General features: G+C 44.1%; 2 protein-coding genes across 4 annotated transcripts; one reads left to right on the plus strand and one right to left on the minus strand.

The window, feature by feature from the left end:
* The first annotated feature begins 11,296 nt into the window (after positions 1-11,296).
* On the plus strand, positions 11,297-16,185 carry LOC115534695 (alpha-(1,3)-fucosyltransferase 9). 3 transcript variants are annotated; one of them, XR_003974358.1, is made up of 4 exons: positions 11,297-11,438; positions 13,975-15,049; positions 15,162-15,296; positions 15,641-16,185. XR_003974358.1 is itself a non-coding variant. In XM_030345850.1 (3 exons), exons 1-3 carry the CDS (start codon positions 11,426-11,428, stop codon positions 15,205-15,207), a joined length of 1,134 nt encoding a protein of 377 aa, XP_030201710.1. In that variant the 5' UTR covers positions 11,297-11,425; the 3' UTR covers positions 15,208-16,185. The 3 variants fall into 3 exon arrangements, 2 of the variants coding, with proteins under 2 accessions (XP_030201710.1, XP_030201711.1); XM_030345850.1 differs by having other exon boundaries at positions 15,162-16,185; XM_030345851.1 differs by having other exon boundaries at positions 13,975-16,185.
* Positions 16,186-16,990: 805 nt separating this feature from the next.
* Positions 16,991-18,462, minus strand: zgc:112001 (ankyrin repeat domain-containing protein 9). Its single transcript, XM_030345852.1, has one exon. The coding sequence runs from the start codon at positions 18,214-18,216 to the stop codon at positions 17,308-17,310; it is 909 nt and encodes a 302-aa protein (XP_030201712.1). The 5' UTR covers positions 18,217-18,462; the 3' UTR covers positions 16,991-17,307.
* Positions 18,463-20,824: the final 2,362 nt, after the last annotated feature.

Here is a 20,824-nt window from a genome sequence, read left to right on the forward strand (position 1 = left end):
CTCACGCTAAGTCCATCTGCCCCCGTGCATTCACACACACACACACACACACGCACACGCACACGCACACACACACACACACACACACACACACACACACACACACACACACAGACACTCACTCTTTAAGCTCATTACTGTATTTAAAGCTTGTTTACCAGGTGCCTCTTTTAGCTTGACTCCATTACAATGGTTTCCAGGCAACAAGTTCCCTTATGACAGAAGCAATCCACACTTCTTTTCTTCATTCATGAGTAACTTACTGGGATCTGAATTTATCCAACAAAGTCAGGCAAAACCATGTCAATTGTTTTATGGCTACTACTATTGAGTCACTGAAATGTTATCCCAAAACAAAAGGGAAGCAAAAGCTTAGTCAATGTGTTAAAATAATAAATCATGGCCCTGGGGGGGGGGGGGGGGTCGGTTCCACTGATATATTAAAACAACAAATTTCATCTTCTTATTTTTCAAAAGCTATATCAGACTTCCTTTGGTCGGATTCTATATTGTGCTTTCGAGTCTTTTTTTACCGTGAATTTACCCAACCTCCTGCCATCCGCTGTCCTCTGGGCGACCGGACCGCTTCTGTTTACGATCAGCAGAAGCAGGACAGGATGACGCTTCGTAATTCTACAGCAGAACAATAATTATGTCATGAATCAATGTCATCGACCAGCCGACCCCTACCAGCCACGTCACAACTAGTTTAGTTCATTCTCGATAAAGTAAGGTATAGACGTTACGAGTGGTGGGCCACTGCAGGGCCGGCCCTGACCCATTTGTGGCCCTAGGCGAGATTTCAGATGATCCCCCTTGCATCTCAGCTCAAGGGGCGTACTCTAGTTGGCCTTTCACACGTGAACTGTCTGCGGTTCCTATGTCTGGCAGAATGATACCGTTGGAACACGCAAGACCGGTAACCATAGCAACGCCGGTAAACAAACCCGCGAAGCCCAATCCAGGCGCCTGTACTAAGAAGCTCGATTAGAGGGTTAGCGAGGTATGTTGAGCTGAAAGCCTGAGTTAGCTGTACCACGAAATTCGATCTCTTTAAGCGTCGCTGTATCACCATGGTGATTTACGCTCGCAACCAAACCTGGTCGGGAGCAGCTTTTCAGCTGTCTACCCGGAGATTGGCTACTTATATCTGCGTGCGCAGCTTCCTACCCCCTCCTCCGATAATGGCGTCACCATTTGTGGGTGTTCCCGTGGATCTCGGCGCACTTATCGTACAGGCGTCTCTCCGGAGACAGTGGGTTTTTCGGGACAGAACCGATCCCTTGGCATTGTCTGACGATATTCTTTATGAGAGATACAGATTCTCATCAGAGGGTATTGGTTATTTGATCTTCCTTGTTAGACCGTATGTAGTCAATGCTACTCAAAGAAGCCATGCACTTACTAGCGGCGTTTACATGGAAATAATAAACACTAATAAATTAATTAATAATTAATAAACACCCATGTCCCGTCGCTTAGCAACCGGACAAGCTTATCGCACTACTTACGAACAAAGACGTGAATCAGGCAATAAATCCACTTTCCTTGACAGCGGTCAAGTTCGGTGTGCATAAAAGTACCAACGGAGCTCAGTGGACCAATTGCGAACTACTGAAGCTGCTCTAAGTTAAACCCCAATCTGTTCGGAATAAGTGTATACATGTCGATTAAAACGGACTACACCACCTCTTCTATTCGGCATAGAATTCTATGCCGAACAGATAATTGTATTCCGAATGAGGCGTATATATGATCATTTTCATACAAAAAATATCTATATCAGATTTGAGCTACTTTTGCTTGCAGCACGAGCGAGGCCTTGTACGGCTCTGGTTCTTGACTACACAACCCAAGGGGCTTTCCTGGCCTCTTCCTCCAACAGAAGACAGGTTGATTGTGTTCCAAACCAGCTATTTGCATGATGCTAGGAAGGTAGAGCAGGTTTAACTGGCTGATGTCTGAGCACCTCTGGCGTTATCCTTTGTGCGTGATTTGCAAATACAGCTGCACCCAGCCTTAAGGGAAATCAGCCCGGTGCTCAGTGGCGGAGCTAGAACATTTTCAGTGGCCAGGGTGAGACCAGAGATCATTTTGGGGTGGCACATAAATCTATATATGATATCAGGCATCTTGAAATTTAGGGAATATAAAAGGCATGTACAAGCTGTAACTCTACAGTGTCTTGCTGACCACTACAACAGGGACATAAGCCCATGATCCGGAGCAAACTCAATGCCTACAGAGCTTGTTTTAAGACTGAATTTGAAAGGAAACATCACCTCTATTGTAAAAAAAGAGTTTGCTGAGCAGAAGGCACCAGAGTTGACCTCTGAATGGGTGAATGCAGATTTATTTTATTAGTGCAACTGATCAGCTGATCAGGTTGTGGTCGAACGGTCGCTGTGCCCATTGGCTACTGATTAGGCCATCGTTGTACTGTTAGGGAAACATTGTTGTGTGTTCAGCTGAAGGGATTATTTGCGTTCTGTTTATGATCATAGGCTAGTGGGTCAGTGAAGCAAATAGTGATTGTCTATGGTTATGTAGCCCTGTGCTATATTTTCCTTTAATTTTCTTTAAGTTAAAAGGTGTTAATAAATGTTTACTGGTTTTGAGTGCATTATGCCGAATGTTTTATTTTCCTATGGCCTGTATTTTATTTTCATTTGAGTATGTACGTTTTGGTTGTTTTCTTCTGTGACCTTTGAAGCGGAGGGTTAAAAGGTCGGAAGCTCGGCAGCTGGGGAAAAGGAGGTGTGAACCACGAAGAGTACGGACGGCTAGTGCAAGCTCGTGATCCATTTATACCTATAATACTCTGTCTAGGATATAGACTAGAGCTATCCTGTTTCTGGTTGTCGGATCGATAACCACCAGATCAGTGATCGTGTATGTGTTCTTGATGTTCTTCTGGGGTTTACTGGAGATGCTGAACCTGCATCCAGACGTGGACGCGGCGAAGGCTGAGTGCGGTTAAGTGAGATATGTGCCCAAATAAGGATCTTGCCGGTCGTTTGGATAAGACGCCAGCCTAAGGATCTTGCCGGTCGCTTTGGATAAAACGCCAGCGTGGACCAGTCGACACGAGGACAGCGACTTTCCGCTCGCTTCCACACGCACTCCTCCAAGTGAGGGGAAAGGTACATTTGTTTGTTTGTTTGCTCCTGTGAGTGAAGCGGCCGTTCTGTTTTTGGCCTCCACGTACCCAAGCGACGACACAGGCCTGCAACGTGGGGATAAATAGTTCGTGCCGGCATAGGACTTTATTTTGCTTTGTACATTATCTTTCCATCATGCATTTGATTCCATGTGTGAATTGGTTTACCTGTGGTTCGATGCACAGAATGATTCATGTTGATGTTTAACGTGTTAATACAATGAAACCTATATCTTTCATAGTAAATGATGTGTGTTTTTATTGTAATTACCATGCCAGTGATTCCTGTTCATCAGGGGTTTAGTTCTAAAATACTCTACGAGGCACTACAATACAACTAAAGATAAAATCGTGTAGATTACCACATATAGGGTGTGGTCAGTTTAATATGAACTTGGGAGCGTCCCAGTTAACTTTTGGGTTAATTAGAAGATCATGTCCATAGCCATGGCATGGGGGCGCAGTTATAATTATTGTGTCCGTCCTTTTCCCTCTTTGCTCGGATTTTAATGTGTTGTGTGATGTAGGGATGCTAAGTCACTGTCCATGGTTCTAATAATGATTGTGCGTTTTTTTCGTTTTTGGGTCCTCGGCAGGACTTAATGATATTCGAAGAGAACAGTCAGAACTTCTGATCTATTGGACACACTGGACAAAATACACATTAAGTCAGGTGACGGGGGAATAAACAGATTCAGTCATCTACTTGCACTGAATACATGGCTTTCCAGAGTCTGCAATGAAAGAGGAAGGGGCTTTATTGACAATTTAAACTTGTTCTTGGGGCGCAAATATTTTTTCAGAGCAGATGGCCTACACCCAAACAGGTTAGGCTCAAAACTGGTTAGGGATAATCTTCTCTTCTCGCTCTCCCACATATTTACCCTGCCACTATCTGACACACAGATAAAAGACAGACAACAGACCTTGGAGAGAGACAACAGCCCAAGTAGCTATTGGCTCTCCTAAAAGTCGTTATAGGACGCCATCGCATAATTTGCATAACCAGAAGTAAATATCCAATTCATTTTCTCCATAGCATAGCCATTATAAAACATTATTACCCCTAATTTCATCACCATCCAAGGGAGACTTATAAGACTTGATATAAGGCCGTGTACATGACACAGTTTGCATGGTATCAACCTCGTTTTAAGAAAAACATAGTTTATGGCACTGTTTGGCACAGAAACCCGCGATGGGCGGGATGAGCCAAGCTGTGTGCGTGAGTAGCATCCAGCTGCAGCCTCGGAGCCGGGCACCGTGGTGTGGCAACAGCACTGTAGATAGATCTTCACATATACTATTACATCAAACAGCATAGTATCTATCTATACAGAGATTAGTACATGGATAGACCATGGATGTCACAATTAGCGGGTGGAAGGCAGGCTGGTAGGACCCAATAGCAAACAGTTCAGGTAAAGGGTAGTTTATTAACGCAAAAAGGCCAGGAACACCGAGAACACAGGTGACGCAGGTAACACAGGTAACACAGGTAACACCAGGAACACAGGTAACACACAGGACACAACTCACCACACACCACAATGATCCAACGAGGAACAAAGGAAAACCAAGGGCTTGAATACTAAACACAGGGCACGGAACGAGTAACAGCTGAAACACATTAGGGGAGGGAGCAGTAATCACACAGGAGGGAAACTTGACAGGACATGGGGAGAAAGAGACAGATACCAAAGTAAAACAGGAAACACAGGGAAACACACCAAAACAAGACAAGGAAACCGACAGACCATGACAATGAACCTATTAAAGAAAGATCAGCGGACTCAAACATGGCCTCTCATTCATTCCTATTAAAACTGCTCAATGTCGCAGGGAAGCAGCAAGGAGAGATTTCCTTCTGCATCATGGGAGCCGGCGTACCGGATGCAGAAATATTCTCGTTTTCTAGCGTTGTTAGCATTGTAGCATCATAAGTGAGCGGTCTGAGCGAGCGCAGTCGTATTGTTTACCGACAATGGAAGTATAAGTTAACTTCATAAATATGAAAGATTGCTCCACATACCATATAACACCAACAGCATAGTAAATGTATGTAGGCCTAGAAAAAAATACAGTTCAATGTTATTGCATTGAACAGATTCCTTCCAACTATTTACGAAAAGTGCAATCAATAATTTATATGCAAATAAATGGTCGATCAGCAACGAGGTTGGATTAGCCTACCAACCTAAATAATTGTAATACACCAACATTGTTAACTGTCATACATAGCTAAACAAGCAAATGAAAAATTAAATATTAACGCAACTGAAATGTTTATAAGACTATTAACAATATTATAGGGCTGCAGCTGGCCGCTTTGTGGCTGTCTGGACAATGCGAAAGAATCCGCAGCAAACAACGTCAGCTGCAGAGAAGTGGGGCAGGTATTCTTGCTTGTGTAACCCTGTAAAGCGGCTGGCCCTGACAAGCTACACAGTAAGCAGTGGTGGACCAAGTACTCAGACCACGTAGGCCTACTTGAGTAAAAGTTGAGATACCTAGTGTAAAATATGACTTCAGTAAAAGTAGAGGGAGAACTCCCTTTAAACGTTGACTTGAGTAAAAGTATAAAAGTACCTGGCTTCAAATGTGCTTCAAAAGTAAAAGTAATTTGGTTTACTGTAGTTCCAATGTCTTGCTATGTCCTTAATACACTAACATGTACTAGCAACACACTAAATACAATGTCTTCTATTTGTGATATCTAATCTATCTAAACTAGAAAATGCATTTCCTGCAGAAAATGCGGTGAGTGCTGTAGTGCAAAGTGAGGGTAACAATCGCGGGCAACCATCCCTGGTCACGGTTCATGTACTTCAGGGAGTCAAAGCCAAAGCTCCTTTCCCCCCAATTCCTTCTCGACCTGAGATCACCCACACTTCGAGTCTCGTTGTGGAAATACCAGAGACGTCAGAGAACCCAAAGTGTTATGCGCCATAACACCAACAGCAGAACAGTTATTCAAATAACAAAGAGGTGTGCAGCAGGTTTGACAAGATTTTATGTTGGGGTGCCGGTCAGATCCAAGTCTGACAGTAAAATAAAACAGAACAAAAATAGTTTAGTTAACCCACACAAAATAATAACCAGGCAGATCAAACACAGCAATAAATCACAAAAGCAATCAAACAAATGAGCAATGCGATTTCCAAAATATATATTTTCACAATTATTATCCATCGCACGAAAAAGAAGAAGAAGAAGAAGAAATGCAGCGTGAGTACGCTGAGGGCATGGGTGGCAGGTGCGTTCGTGGACTCTTGAAGTGGCAGGAACCGGTTCTTCAGCGGCAGGGTTAACTTCAGTGACGGGCTAATCCGGCTGATACATGCAACTTTAGTTTTGGGTCCCTTAGCATTTGGCGTCGAGTGAACTTATTGATTCAATTTGGTATGTTGTTTTGGCTTAGCGCCGAGTTAACTCTGCAAACTCGGCACTGTATCCTGGAGGAGTCCTTTGCGTTTTTCTAATGCTGCTAGTCTCGTTTTCAAATAAAGCCACTGTCAGTTTTGTGCAGTCCGTGCATTTCCCAGTCCCCGTGCCTGTGAAATCCGAGTACAGAGGCATGTTGGCGATAGGAAAGGCTTACAGCCGGGGACCCAAAAACGAAAAAAACGCACAATCATTATTAGAACCATGGACAGTGACTTAGCATCCCTACATCACACAACACATTAAAATCCGAGCAAAGAGGGAAAAGGACGGACACAATAATTATAACTGTGCCCCCATGCCATGGCTATGGACATGATCTTCTAATTAACCCAAAAGTTAACTGGGACGCTCCCAAGTTCATATTAAACTGACCACACCCTATATGTGGTAATTTACACGATTTTATCTTTAGTTGTATTGTAGTGCCTCGTAGAGTATTTTAGAACTATACCCCTAATGAACAGGAATCACTGGCATGGTAATTACAATAAAAAGAACTTTTACTTGCAATTTTTCTGCAAATGTTCTTCTTTCGAAGGGATTCATAAGCAAAGACTTAACTGAATTTAGGGCTAGCTGAACTCACAGGGAAACAGTGGAAGCAGTACTCAAAGTCGCCATCTTGCTGATCTCTGAGGTAATGGCAAATGCGCGGTTACGCGCAGTGGACGGTGCACTGCGCTTGGGGCTATATCTTGCAATCAATGCAATGCAAACAAAAACATTAAATTCCACAAAGGACCAAGTTACCGTTCTTTTCAAGTTACCGTTCTTTACGGAGGGAACTGGAGCCAGTTCTGGCAGGTCACTGACGTGACGCAAAGGGTTGCTGTGGCAAGTAAGGAGCCTCGCTAGGGAGTTGTTGTCCCTCACCCCTGCTTCCTAACTTGGTGGGCCACAGGCAGGACTATTGTGTGTTTGTGCAGGATACTCAAAGGAAGGACCAGGCCAGCCACAGTTTTCTATCATTATTTTATATTTTCTTTCTGTTTGTTTTTGTATGCCCATATTAGTAGCTATTGTTTAATTAGAATAGTGTAACTCAGATTACTCTCCTTCTATATTGCAGGTATCTCTGTACAAGGTTGGGCCCGTGTTGAAACATGTCTATGCTTGATGTGGTGGGACTGCAAGGTTTGACACTATATACTGCTAAATGCACATTTTTATTATTTACTTTTTGTGTTCAGTATTTAGTAGATATTGCATGCTTTTCCCTTTTGTTTGGTGTTGGCTTTTGTTGCTTTCGTTTCTTTTGTCTTCCACAGTAGCTAGACAGCGTGCAAGTGCGAACCAGACCTTTTTTATATACCATAAGGAGACGAGAGTAAGCTGTAGTTAGAGATTGCTTCCGTTGCATCCCACGGAACGGGTTCCTCCTGCCCTCAAATTGGAGGTGGCGTTGTCAGGCAATCTTACCTATGGTTACCACACAAACATCTATTAGAGTAGCATTTTTGCCATTGCAGTTCACAAGCCAAATAGTTTGTAGGGCATAAAAAACGAAATATTATGCTCCGCTTTGGCTCGCCTTAAGTGCTTTTAGTTAACTTGATCATGATACGGTTTATCAATTAAATGAATTCATTCAAAAAAGGTTTCGAAAATGTTTGCAAGAGATTTTGTCTAAAGTACTATCAGCTCAATTGTGTCAAAACAAATGAACAATTAGCAGACTAAAGATGGCAATGGTCCTGAATGTTTAGAAGTGGACATGAATGTCGTTAAGGCAAGGCAAGGCAAATTTATTTATGTAGCACATTTCATACAACAAAGCAACCCAATGTGCTTTACAAATGACATAGAATCAAAGCAGCAGATAGAATAAATAAAATAAATAAACCACTAGTATGACAAATTAAAAGAAAGCATCAGAAAACAGTTTGGTTTTTAGTTTAGATTTAAAACTGGGAAATGTTTGGGCATATTTGATATTGTCAGTTAGCTAATTCCATAATTGGCCAGCATAATGACTACAGGCGGCTACACCTTGTTTAGTTCTAACTGCAGGCTTAGTGAGCAGATACGTATTCTGTGATCTTAGGGGCAATGATCCCTCTAAGCTGCACCCTGCGCAAACGCGCAACGCTCACGCGTTCTCCGTGCACAGCAAATCTATGCAGCGCATGAAATAAAATCTAAAAAAATTACTTACGCTGCCAATTAATGTCATGAACAGCGCTTTATGTGTACGTATCTCTGTTTAGCAGGTTAGCGTATAGCTGCGTATAGCTCAGAAGAACAAGAGGTGAAACTGGATGAGTTTTTCGTTTTCGAGCGAGAAAGGGCTAGTCTGCAAAACATGCTACGAAGCCAAAGTAACCAGCGAGTTTTCGGAGGGGAAAATTTGGACTTTTTAAGTTGTAAAAATAGCTACCAAAGCGCTGTTTTTCGAAAAATAAAAAAATAATTATAAAAAAAAAATGATCGCCTTTTTATCTGCAACTTGAGACGATCGACGATGGAATCCATCTATCGTCGATAGTCGATAGAATCGACTATCGGCCCATCCCTATACTGTACCGTGCAATTCCGTTGTGTCTTTGAAAGAAGTTCCTTTTAGTCTGCGATCAAATTCCGACAAATTGGCACTTAAACAATTAGGACCTCTAAGACCAAATGTAATAATTAAACAGGTTTCTACAAAGGGGAGGATGTCATGCACCCGAGTGAACCCAAACCCTAACCCTAGAAAATAGGTACGAGAGAAAAAGCTGTGTAGCAGGCTGTGAAGAAGCTAACGCAGTGTTCTGCTCCCCCTGCCTCCTCTTCCACCCTGACGGCCGCACGGCTGACAGCACTGCGCGGGTATTTCTATGTAGGCCTACCACTGTGATAACTTATTTTACACTTGTAAGCCAATGCTTTCAAGGTAAGTCAATAAATACTTGCCTTGATATGCTGCCCCTGTCCTTATGTTGCTGCCGGACATGTTTTCTCCTGTTTAGCTATTTTACATCCTACAACATTTGATTCATGTAAATAATTAATTGTAGATTGCAACATTTTTGTTTTTGGAATTGGCATATAGTGCACCGAAGAAGGATCTCTGTATGAGTTAATCATCTAACAACAATTTGCCTCATCTGCGATTCTTTTCAGGAGCCGACACTGGCTCGGGCGCACTTGTGGTTGGTGGAGCAGTGGGGGGATCATACACCGTCCCTGCCTCATATGTGAGAACTTTACATGATATGAACCTAACCAATGAAGTTGCACGTCATTATTACATCAGAAATAATTGCAATCCACTCTTGAAAGACACGAGTTTGGGGGTCAGTTCTACTCATATACGAAGAGCTTATCTAGTCTAAATAATCAATAACTGGGAAACTAGTTGAGTGAACTTAAAATTAATGTGGTGCCTGAACAATATGGCAGCTTAATCGTTTACTAATTTAACCATTAAAGTAGTAAGCGATTATAAATGCTAACGTGCTAAGTGGAATAGATGGGAAAAGTGTGTAGTTCAAAACGTTAGCAGTTTTTACTTTTTCACCACACCTACGATCATTCAAAAAACCCATGTTATTTCCCATAGACATTTGACCGATGGGACCAGGAGCCTCAGAGGCGGGACTTATTCTTCAGAGGTCTATACAGTGCACGGATACAGATTTATAGGTCCATGACACCCATGGACCTATTTATGACACCAGGGGCGGTTTTGTGGCACGGGCGAACCGGGCAGCCGCCCAGGGCGCCATTCTTCCATGACATGTGGGGGGCACCACGAGCAGTTAAAAAAAAAATCATCTGCGCGTGAAGCAGCTTTCAGAAGTATCATAACATTGTGTGGGGAACTGGAACATTGGCTCCCCCTCTGGCTGCAGGCGCACCTGCTTGTTGAGAAGGGGTCGTGTACAGACCTTTAAAGGGGACCTATTATGCTTTTTCGACTTTTCTGACCTTTAAACGTTGTTATAATGATTGATAGTCATGTTTAACCATACTAAAGTGTCAAATAATGACGTACATGCATTTCGACGTATTCCCTGCTGACAGTCTGGAGTGGCTGTGCAGAGCGCTAAACACTCGGGACAACGTTTGGGCACTTGTTCACATTTCCGTGAAATCATCTAAGTAGGCCGTACGCCCCCATATGCCTGGTCAAATCTGCCAGAGCGCGCGCTTCAAGGAAGGTAACCAATCACAACGGAGTTGGGTTGGCAGGAGGGGGGCGAGGGGGCCGAGAAGGACGAAATCGAGCGTTGACAGAGCAGGCTGAAAGCGCCCAGATGAGAGGAAGAGTTTCCCGAAAAATCTACATTGTTTTTTGTGTATGGTTAAACATGACTATCAATCATTATAACAACGTTTATAGGTCATAAAAGTCGAAAAGCATAATAGGTCCCCTTTAATAGTTCCATGCAGGGACGTCGGACTGGGGGTGCAAGGTGGATAGGCTTGGGAGGGCCCAAGGCAGAGGGGGGCCCATGGGAATGTAAAAATAAAATAAGAATAATATTTCTTTGGAAATTTCTACCACCACCTAGTGGTAGGAGCCGCACACTGCGCTCAGCGGCCAATTGGGGGGGGGGGGGCATCCATCTGTACCTCTTGTACACAGGGCCCAGAATTTGGTGCTACGGCCCTGGGTCCATGAGACAGACGGACTGAACTGACTGACAGTTTCAGTCCCCCCCCCCCCCCCCCCCCCCCCCGCTCGGAGGGAGCATCGCCCTGGGCAACAAAGACCACCCCCACTACTAGTGTGACATTTGTTCCTGAAAGCCTGCTCCCAGTCGCAGCCCTGGGATACAGAGCATGCGTCGAGGGTCATAGGGTGGTGGATACACGGCTGTACTTATCCATCTGATGGCGTTAAAGGGTGAGTGATTGGCTTTGTGGTGCTTGTCAATTGTGTTTCATGGCCTGATAAATGTCTTGATGCATAGACTTGCTTGCGTTTCCATCCACTTCCCAAACAAACTATTATGGTGTGTTCCTGAATCCTCGGACGCAAGCCTTCTGAGTCGGAAGTCGGCATTTCTCGGAGGAATTCTGAGAGTAATAATAATAATAATAATATATTTAATTTGTAGAGCACTTTACATTCAGAAATATCAAAGTGCTACAGAGTTTAAGGGAGAGAAAAAATCTTACGTCTTACGTTTTTCTTTTTAAAACAGCTGTAGTCTGTGGGGCCTTCAGGTGGTCAGGGAGGGCGTTCCATAGTCTTGGGGCAGCAGCAGCGGAGAAAGCCCGATCGCCCATGGTGTGGATTTTGGGTGGTCTGAGGCCCTCAGACCACCCAAGATCCGCACCATGGGCGATGGCGGGCCCAGACTTTTACCATGAGGCCTTCAATGCAATCATCCTGAATTAAACCGCTTTTCAAATGGCTTAATGATGACGTCAGGGTTATTGCCATGATGATATAACCACCCAATATAACCCTGAAAACTGAACGGGCTTTAAGAATAATCCCAATTTTTTTTAAGCCAAAACAACCGCAACAAAACGCACGTAGCCTACCCGAGTCAGAAGCTGAAAATACCGTAATATTCGTCAGATTCTACAATTTCCGACTGTCCATGAATGCAGCAAAAAAATCTTCCGTCATTTAGTAAAAACGGTGTAAAGTACGTGCTTCTTTCCTAGATTGTTTTTTTAAACCAAAATAATATTAATATAGGCTTTACAAATCAACCAAATCAACACCAAAGTGCGATTTCGTTGTGGAGCTCTGATTCCCTTCTTACTTGCTCATTGAGTTGAAGATCCACTCGGGTGTCTCCGAACGTCTTCAACAACAACAAGATGCCAACAAGATGCATGCAAGTGGCCCGCCGTACTTTGGTGTCTAAATGCAGCCTTTGTAAGACAACTCAGGTTGGAAAATTAGAATGACCACACTTGACGATGTCAGCCAACTATACCTCGTAGTTGCTGGATTGAAAGTGCCGCACAAATCCTTTGCCCGGCTGGGTCAGAGCAGCTAACTGCGGTGTTGGTCGTCCCTGTTTCACAATTTCTAGCTTTTCTGAGAAAATTCTTCTCGAAAAATACTTTTTCAACAAGTCGGCCACAATATCCACTCCTTCTCCTCTGTCATCCATCGTAATTAAAATGAATCTAATCTAAAAAAATCAATATCATTTCGCTGCTAGCAAGTTGTAATTCCTTTGTTTTCCTCCTGATGGCGCCAAACGACAAGGCCAGCTGGAACATAGACATCTTATAGCATATAAGATGTCTATGAGCTGGAAGGCCTAGACCAGATTGGTAGATATAGGGTTCCTTCAACAGCTATGAAAGGCAGGAACAGTCAACAACACCACCCACCCGTTGGCTGTGTGCAGAAAGGATAAGCACATGATTGCTTTTAAAATATGCAAACATACAATGACAAACAGTGGTCAAGACGGCGCATGTGCTCCTGAACTAAACTTATGATGCAGGCATGAAATCTATCGGATCTATGGAATTAATCAAGGCTTCACACATGTGGCCTCATGAAATAAACACAAAGATACCTTGTTGATAAGCTTTGTCTGGTTTCCTAGGCTAACTTTCATTTTATGATGCAGTAGGCATATAGTAAATTTTCTTTCACCTACCTGTACCTTTAACGTAGTATCACACTGTATTCAGTTGAACTTTCATAGCAGAGGCTAGATGGTGGTTAAAACTACGTCAAAAAAGATTTAGATGGTCTTGATTACGGCCAAGAAGGGTTGACAGTGCATTAGTCTGTTTATTTTAATGTTTAATTGCGTTAAATAAGAATATATATTCTGAAAGGGCTTTTTCAAACGCGCCATCAAATCTCCCTGCAACCAATTGGCCAGGGTGGCTATAGCAAAAGAGCGGTCCCAGGTAGACGCATTGAAGGTCAAATGGGTAGCCAACTAAAAATATAACTAGCATTTGTCCGTCCGTCCATCCATCCCCCCCAATGTAAGTTCTTAAAAGAAACTGGTACTTAACTGACTTTTATTGGCAAGTTCAACGTTAAATACACAATGCTATAAGAGTTTCTGGACAGATTTTTGGATGCCATATAGTTAAATAGCTCAGGTGTTTTCAATATATGGCCAAAAGCACAGAGCGCTCAAATGTCGGTTCATGGCTGGGTTCTTCTGGCTTTGAGTTGACGTGAATTGTCTGTAACTGGCATTCTCTAGATCGGTTGGTTTTAACTACTCCAGAACTTCTCTTCATGGAAACTGAGAAAAATGTTCTCTGCAGTAGGCTACGTGTAGGACTCTCGGACTACATGACATGTAATTTGCTTTGTTGAACCGAATCCATCAATCTTCATCAGTCAGGCATTCATTGTATTTAAATTGAAGAGACAAGGCCTGATGTCCCCTTTTGACATATTTATGACACCATGTTAATTTTCCTTTATTGTTTTGCAGAGACTAACCCGTCCAAACCGACGGTGACCGGATGTTTGCAGCTCTTATGCGGCGTGATATTTACACTGGGGACATTATTGACTTTGTATATTACATTCATAAAGTCAACTCTGAATGGTAACTGCATCCCCCTCCCCAGTGACGCAAATCGTCACTACAATCCAGTCCAAAAAGTCGCAAAGAAACCCCTCATTCTGATATGGTTCTGGCCGGAAGACCTAAAGTTTGACTTGGACGACTGCAAGAAACACCTCAACATCGATGGCTGCCGTCTCACTGATGACCGATCCCTATACCTCAAAGCAAAGGAAGTGATTTTTTTTCACGATGCCATCAAAGATGATCTGTCCAACCTGCCCAGACTACGAAGGCCGGCCTTCCAGCGTTGGATATGGCTGAACCTGCAACCACCGGCCAACACGCGCAGAATAGAAGGCGCTGACAATCTTTTTAACCTCAGTCTGAACTTTCGCAAGGACGCCGATATTCAGGTGCGCTGGGACCTTACCTACAATAAGATCCTGGGCAAGGCGCCTTCACTGCCCAAGAAGGAGCATGTGGTGTGTTACATTAAAGGTGACAAGGTCGCAGACAACAGTACGGGGCACAGCTATTACAAAGAACTCGCCAAGCACATCGATATCAAGGTCTTCGGCGGTTCCTTGTCTTGGTTTCAAAACACCAATTTTGACGCCATCTGCAGCTGCAAATTCCAACTTGCCTTTGAGGATTTAATTTACAGAGACTACATCACAGAGAAACTGAACGGACCGCTGGCAGTTGGGACTGTACCTGTGGTACTTGGTCCCCCGAGGTTAAACTATGAGGACTTTGTGCCGGGCGACTCATTTGTCCACGTTAATGATTTCCCTAACGCCAGTTCCCTTGCGGACTTCCTGAAGAGGGTTGACACGGACGACACCGCATACAGCCGCTACTTTCTGTGGCGTCAATATTTTTCCGCACACCGCCACCCTGTTACAGATAACCATAAGTATCTGAAGGCCATCTGCAGCGCGTGCGACTTTTCAGTGAGGAACAGGGACTACAGAGTCATTCGTCATCTGCACAAGTGGTATTTTCGTTAGTCTTGTTCAACTTGTCTTGTGAGACTATCCTGATCATACAGGTTCTCATTTTGTTGCATACTGCAGATGGCTTGTTGAAACCATACAAATTATTATCAGCCCAGGGACTGCTGGAGGTGGAGGTGGAGGGATTTCTGGTACATGACAAACGAGTTCTGCAGGATGCATAATTTCAAGACTGAGACTCTGTAACAAGCGGTGGAGGAATCAAGAACATATTAATGTGGGCCAAAGGTATGGAAGCATTTTATCAATTTGTTTTGTTTGGCTTCGCTAACCATATATTAAAGATGAATTGTCCTATTGGTTTTAGTAGCCAATCCACAACCAGTGTGTAGCACCCACTTGGGTGATGCATGGCAGCCAACTAAAACAAATCTTGCCTAATTATTGAGAAAAAGAATATATATCAATATAAATGCATTCAAATAAATATTTGTTTAACTTCTTCACTCATTATTTAAACCCTTTTACTCTATCTTTCTTATTAATGGTATTTCCCTTTTTTACAACTGAAAAAAAATGCATTGGAACAAAAAACAAGAAGTGTTTAATATAGGACATTTGTCACCCCCTAGTGTCGAAAGAGCACCTACACGAAAGTAGCTGAAGCCATTGGGCGACTCTTGCGTCTTGCTTGACGCCGTAAACTGACCAAGCGGCCTGTAATGAGGAGGGCGAGAACATCTATATCAAGCCAATTAACATTGTATTCGTTTGGATTGTTTTATTTTTTAATGAACATATCTCTCGTTTGTAAATGAGTCCTGTCAATATTCCTATATTTATTCCTGGCTTTCATTTATTCCTAAAATAGATCTACAATCTCTTAATTAAATTGCCATGAAATCCAAGTCATCAACAATTATTTTATCAATCTGCAAGTATGAGATCAAAAGGTTTTAGGACATCACTGACCACTCATTGTCATGCCATACCTGTCTATACTTTGTACTGTAGGCCTATATATTTTTACTTTTAATGTTTCTGTTGTTGGTACTAGGACTGGATGTAAGCACTTTTGCTAAACGTTGCCATGTTAACATCTTGTAGGTTTTTACTGATGTTGATGGCTGCTCTGTCCCTACCGATCAAACATAAATAAACTTGGCTCGATTGAAAATGTAATTTTTTTTGCACCGAAAGTAAACCGTACAACCTGATTCCAAACATTAATGGAAAGGGTATTAATGGGCCTGTAAATGGCTCCCTGAACCGGAGCCGTGGCTTGTCCTCAGGTGCCTTTCGGCCTTTTTTCAAACAAGGAAACGCCCCATCCCTATGTGTTGTGTTATACTCTTTGTGATCAGTATATACTAGTTGATCCCTCTGCCATGTTTTGTTGATGCCTGTTTCTGTGGTGAGCACTAGTGCATCTCTTAATTAAGTTGTATTTTCAATAAGTTATTTAAGGGATTTACATTCCTCTTCAAATGTTGAAACCGTTTCTACTTTCCATGTTGGTTTATGCAAAATAAACCCATGGAGGCAGGCCATGTTTCCTTGCTTTTCGAAAAACCTGACTATGCATAGTCTTTTGTTGTGCCTTTAGTGCACAGACATCTATGAATGCTTGTTTTTTTTAAACAAGGTACCGACCCATTCCTATGTGAGCATGTTTTGTACTTTTTTTGATAAGGTATGTGCTAGTTAATCACTCTGTCTTGCCTTGTTGGTTGGTGGGCCTAAGGTATAGTGTGTATCGTAGGTGTTTCAATTGTTTCCCTTACGTTATTATTCAGGGACTCTTTCTCTCTCTTACACATTGTCTGTCTGAATCTCTCTCTCTATGCCTCATTCTCATTATTACTAGCCGAAGACTTGTGCTGCATACCACCTAACAAACTGGAATTAGGCCTATGTCAATCTTACAGGGTTAGGGTTATGTGATATTATGAAGGCTTCATGTTAAATAAATTTCAGATCACTTTGTTTTTAAAGGGATTTATGAGAGAAACCACTTGCATCGTTTTTTTATCCATCATCAACACAAGCTAGGGGGAACCATTGTTAAGATCAATGACATCACAAAAGAGTCTGGCTTAAAAATAATAATCAAGGAGCCCATCTCTGTAAATAGGCCTCATGGGATGAACCCATGACGCTGGTCGTATAGGCTAGCATCATGCTGATTGCAGGCTTTGGGACTGTGGGCCTACAGTAGGCTACAGTGCCGTATGGTAGGCATACATTATGAACGCTACATCAAATTGCCTCTGCTGAAATGTCAACAGACAACACTATACTACACAAATCTCATCCTCGATCTCTCGCGGGAAGGACCGGAACAGGGGGTTAAACTGAGCGGCTTCAGCGAGGACGGGATGGGGAGCTCCAGTAGGCTGTCCGGAAACCTCGCGGGGCTCAATTGTCTGAGAACAGTCTGCATGGCGGAGAGGACCAGCGCCGCGGGGGTCTTCCCCACCAGGTACTGAAAGGTGGCCTCGCCGAGAGCCTTGGACCAGAAGTCCGGCTCCTTGCCGAGAACGCCTTTCATTTTGAAGTGACACCCGGCGGGCATGAACATCAACAAGTTGTCCAGAGTTCGTCTTCTTTCCGCCGGTGTCACATTGCTGGGCTCCCTGAACCGTGCCAGCAGCACGTCTAGCGGGGTCCTGCCCTGGTGGTCCTCCACGCACGGGGACGCACCGTTGCCGAGGAGCATAGTGACAGCCTCGGGGCGCTCGAGTTCACACGCCAAGTGAAGTGGTGTTTTGCCGTCATCTGCGTGCAGACATCCCCCCTGGCGCGTGTAGGAAGGGATGCTCGGCTTGGTGCGATGCACTTCCTGTAGGATGAGACCCAAGATGTACCGCCTGTCGTAGCGAACAGTCATTGCCAGATGTGGGGCTGACGAGGGGCAGCAGCAGAACCGCTCCCCGGGCCGAGAGAGCGCCTCGTCGGTGTAGTGGCTCAGCAAGTAACGGGCGTACGGCTGGTGGTCGTGCACTATGGCGTACAGCAGTGCCTCGGACGGGTTGTAAGTTCTTTGGGTGTCGTCGACCTCCTGGTAAAACGTCTCCATGGTCCGCATGTCCTCCAACATCCACACGGGTTTGAGGTCCCGCACGGCCTGGTAGAATAGTAGCGAGAAGTACTTCCGTGGCTTGTTGTCATTGATCTGCATCCCGGGGATGTTGGTGGACAACGCCATTGCTGTGCCCAGCGACCCGCCTCTGGAGTTGTCCTTAAAACTTTCCGAAATATATTAATGGTGCGCTATAACGACATGTTAACTCGAATAACTGCTATTTTAACGATTGCACAAGCAGGGCGAGGACATGGAAAGCTGACACACCCTTTATAAACTCATTCGAGCATACATTCCTGCTAACACATACACACATTGAACTGCATTGTAAACAGGTCGTTCCTCTGCAGTATCACGAAACTGCGCATGCGCCAGCAGTTACAAACTCATGCTCCCCTTTTACCGATAGGGGCGATAGGGAGACCACAACCTGTCTAAAGACTATTAAGTGAAGGAACTCAGTGTAGTTTTAAGATTATCATAATTTCCATTCCATTCCATGCAGGGTGACCCAGGCCAGGTGAGGCTGCTTGAACCAGCCTTCATCCACACTACACATCCCACAGTGTGGTTTTCCATCTTTTAAATGCCTTAAGTCGACCGTTGATTCATTTATAATTTACACATTTGAGGACCGGCACTTTTAAAGTCTATTCATTTATCCAATGTTAAAATCACAACAGTGCCCTGTAACACTTTAATATAAATCTGAATATGGGTTTTCCCAAAATAATGAAAAGCTATTAAAAAATAGGAAAGTTTTAAAGAAATGTTCCAGAAGGTAAATGTTAACAAAACAAATTTTTGTTTAAAGGAACCTGCAAAATTGCTGTTTGACAAACACAGTCTGATACAATACAACAACTACAACGAGAGAAAACATTAGAATTTCCTCCAAATGTATATGTAGTATATGACTGGTCCTTTATGTTAAGAAAAAAGCTGAGTGAATGAAAGAAAGAAATCCCCCCAAAAAAATCAAAAGTTAGCTGTGTAACGAAAATCTGGTAGGTTTGATGATGTAAAGAAAGACTAAAACAACTGATTGGCATCATTACCACAAAACAGAACCAAGGGAAACTGTTGAGAACCAATCCTACTGCCTGTTCAACAGAGGCAGTGAACCACAGGCCGGGTGATGGCACCATAGCAGATGCTTATGACCAACAACTACAAGAGAATGATTAAACTTAACCTTACGAAACATTGTGTGCGCCTCCTGGATTGAACTGGCGGCGAAGACGATAGCCGATGTGCCTGTTGTACATATACGGCTAGGAAAAAAGGGCCTACAAGGACACAGAGTAACTGTCCTGAAGCTACTGCAAGCTAACCTCAGAAACGTTATTATATACAGAATAAGATACGAGGTATGATACAAATATGGTGAAGACACCATGAACCACATATTACCGTTTTAAAAATGCACTATAAGTGAGTATTGTACCGTATAGGCACAGTGTAGACACAGATGTTACAGTATAGTATAAGTATGAATACAACCTGTGAGAGATGAACGGACAGTCGGACAAAGGCGTCTAGTACAAATGTTGGTAGCTGGAGGAGGGTGAGGTGTGTGTTGGTACAGGGTGGAGGGGGGGGGGGGACTTCATCCGAACTGAGCTTTATAATAAATAAATTATAAATAGGCCTACTGTTCAGTAAATATAGAACCCCCGAACCCTCCCCCGATGTCCTCAGTCAGAGTCAGCCGGGGGGGCGTGAGGCGTATCCACGGACAACAGGAGCGTCTTGTCACCTGGCGGGAGAGCGGACAAAGCACCCCTGTAATCCCTCTATCCCTCAGTGAACAGGGGTTGTAGCCAATTCAGTGGACCATCGTCGCTCCCACTGACCACTACTACCACTAGGGGCCCTAAGGCTAGTGGTCCGGACCATCTAGCGAGGGGTCTGTGGGGGGGTCTTTGTGGTCCCAATCCATCTGGTGCCTTATCTGGATGCGTCGGCGACATTGTTCGCTGAATGAATGTCAGAGATCATAATCCCTTGTCTATTATGCTCTTTTGTAGATTATGCCTGTGTTCTTATTGTTGCACTGTATATTGCAGTTTGTGTGGTGAAGGGTCACCTAACCTAGGTTTGTAGGGATATAGATATATATTTCTATCTGTCTGTAGATATGTATCTATCTATCTATCCATCCATCCATCTATTTATCTATGCATGTGACTATTTAATTGACCTGTGTATACATTTGACCAGTGGTCTATAAGGTCCCTGTGCTCTGGACCAGTCCCTCAGTGGAGTGCTGCCCGGTCCGTCCCTGGTCCCTGTGCTCTGGACCAGTCCCTCAGTGGAGTGCTGCCCGGTCCGTCCCTGGTCCCTGTGCTCTGGACCAGTCCCTCAGTGGAGTGCTGCCTGGTCCGTCCCTGGTCCCTCTGCTCTGGACCAGTCCCTCAGTGGAGTGCTGCCCGGTCCGTCCCTGGTCCCTGTGCTCTGGACCAGTCCCTCAGTGGAGTGCTGCCCGGTCCGTCCCTGGTCCCTGTGCTCTGGACCAGTCCCTCAGTGGAGTGCTGCGGGGTCCGTCCCTGGTCCCTGTGCTCTGGACCAGTCCCTCAGTGGAGTGCTGCCTGGTCCGTCCCTGGTCCCTGTGCTCTGGACCAGTCCCTCAGTGGAGTGCTGCCCGGTCCGTCCCTGGTCCCTCTGCTCTGGACCAGTCCCTCAGTGGAGTGCTGCCTGGTCCGTCCCTGGTCCCTGTGCTCCGGACCAG

Source organism: Gadus morhua, chromosome 21 (assembly GCF_902167405.1).
Source record: "Gadus morhua chromosome 21, gadMor3.0, whole genome shotgun sequence".
Taxonomy (NCBI): Eukaryota; Metazoa; Chordata; class Actinopteri; order Gadiformes; family Gadidae; genus Gadus; species Gadus morhua.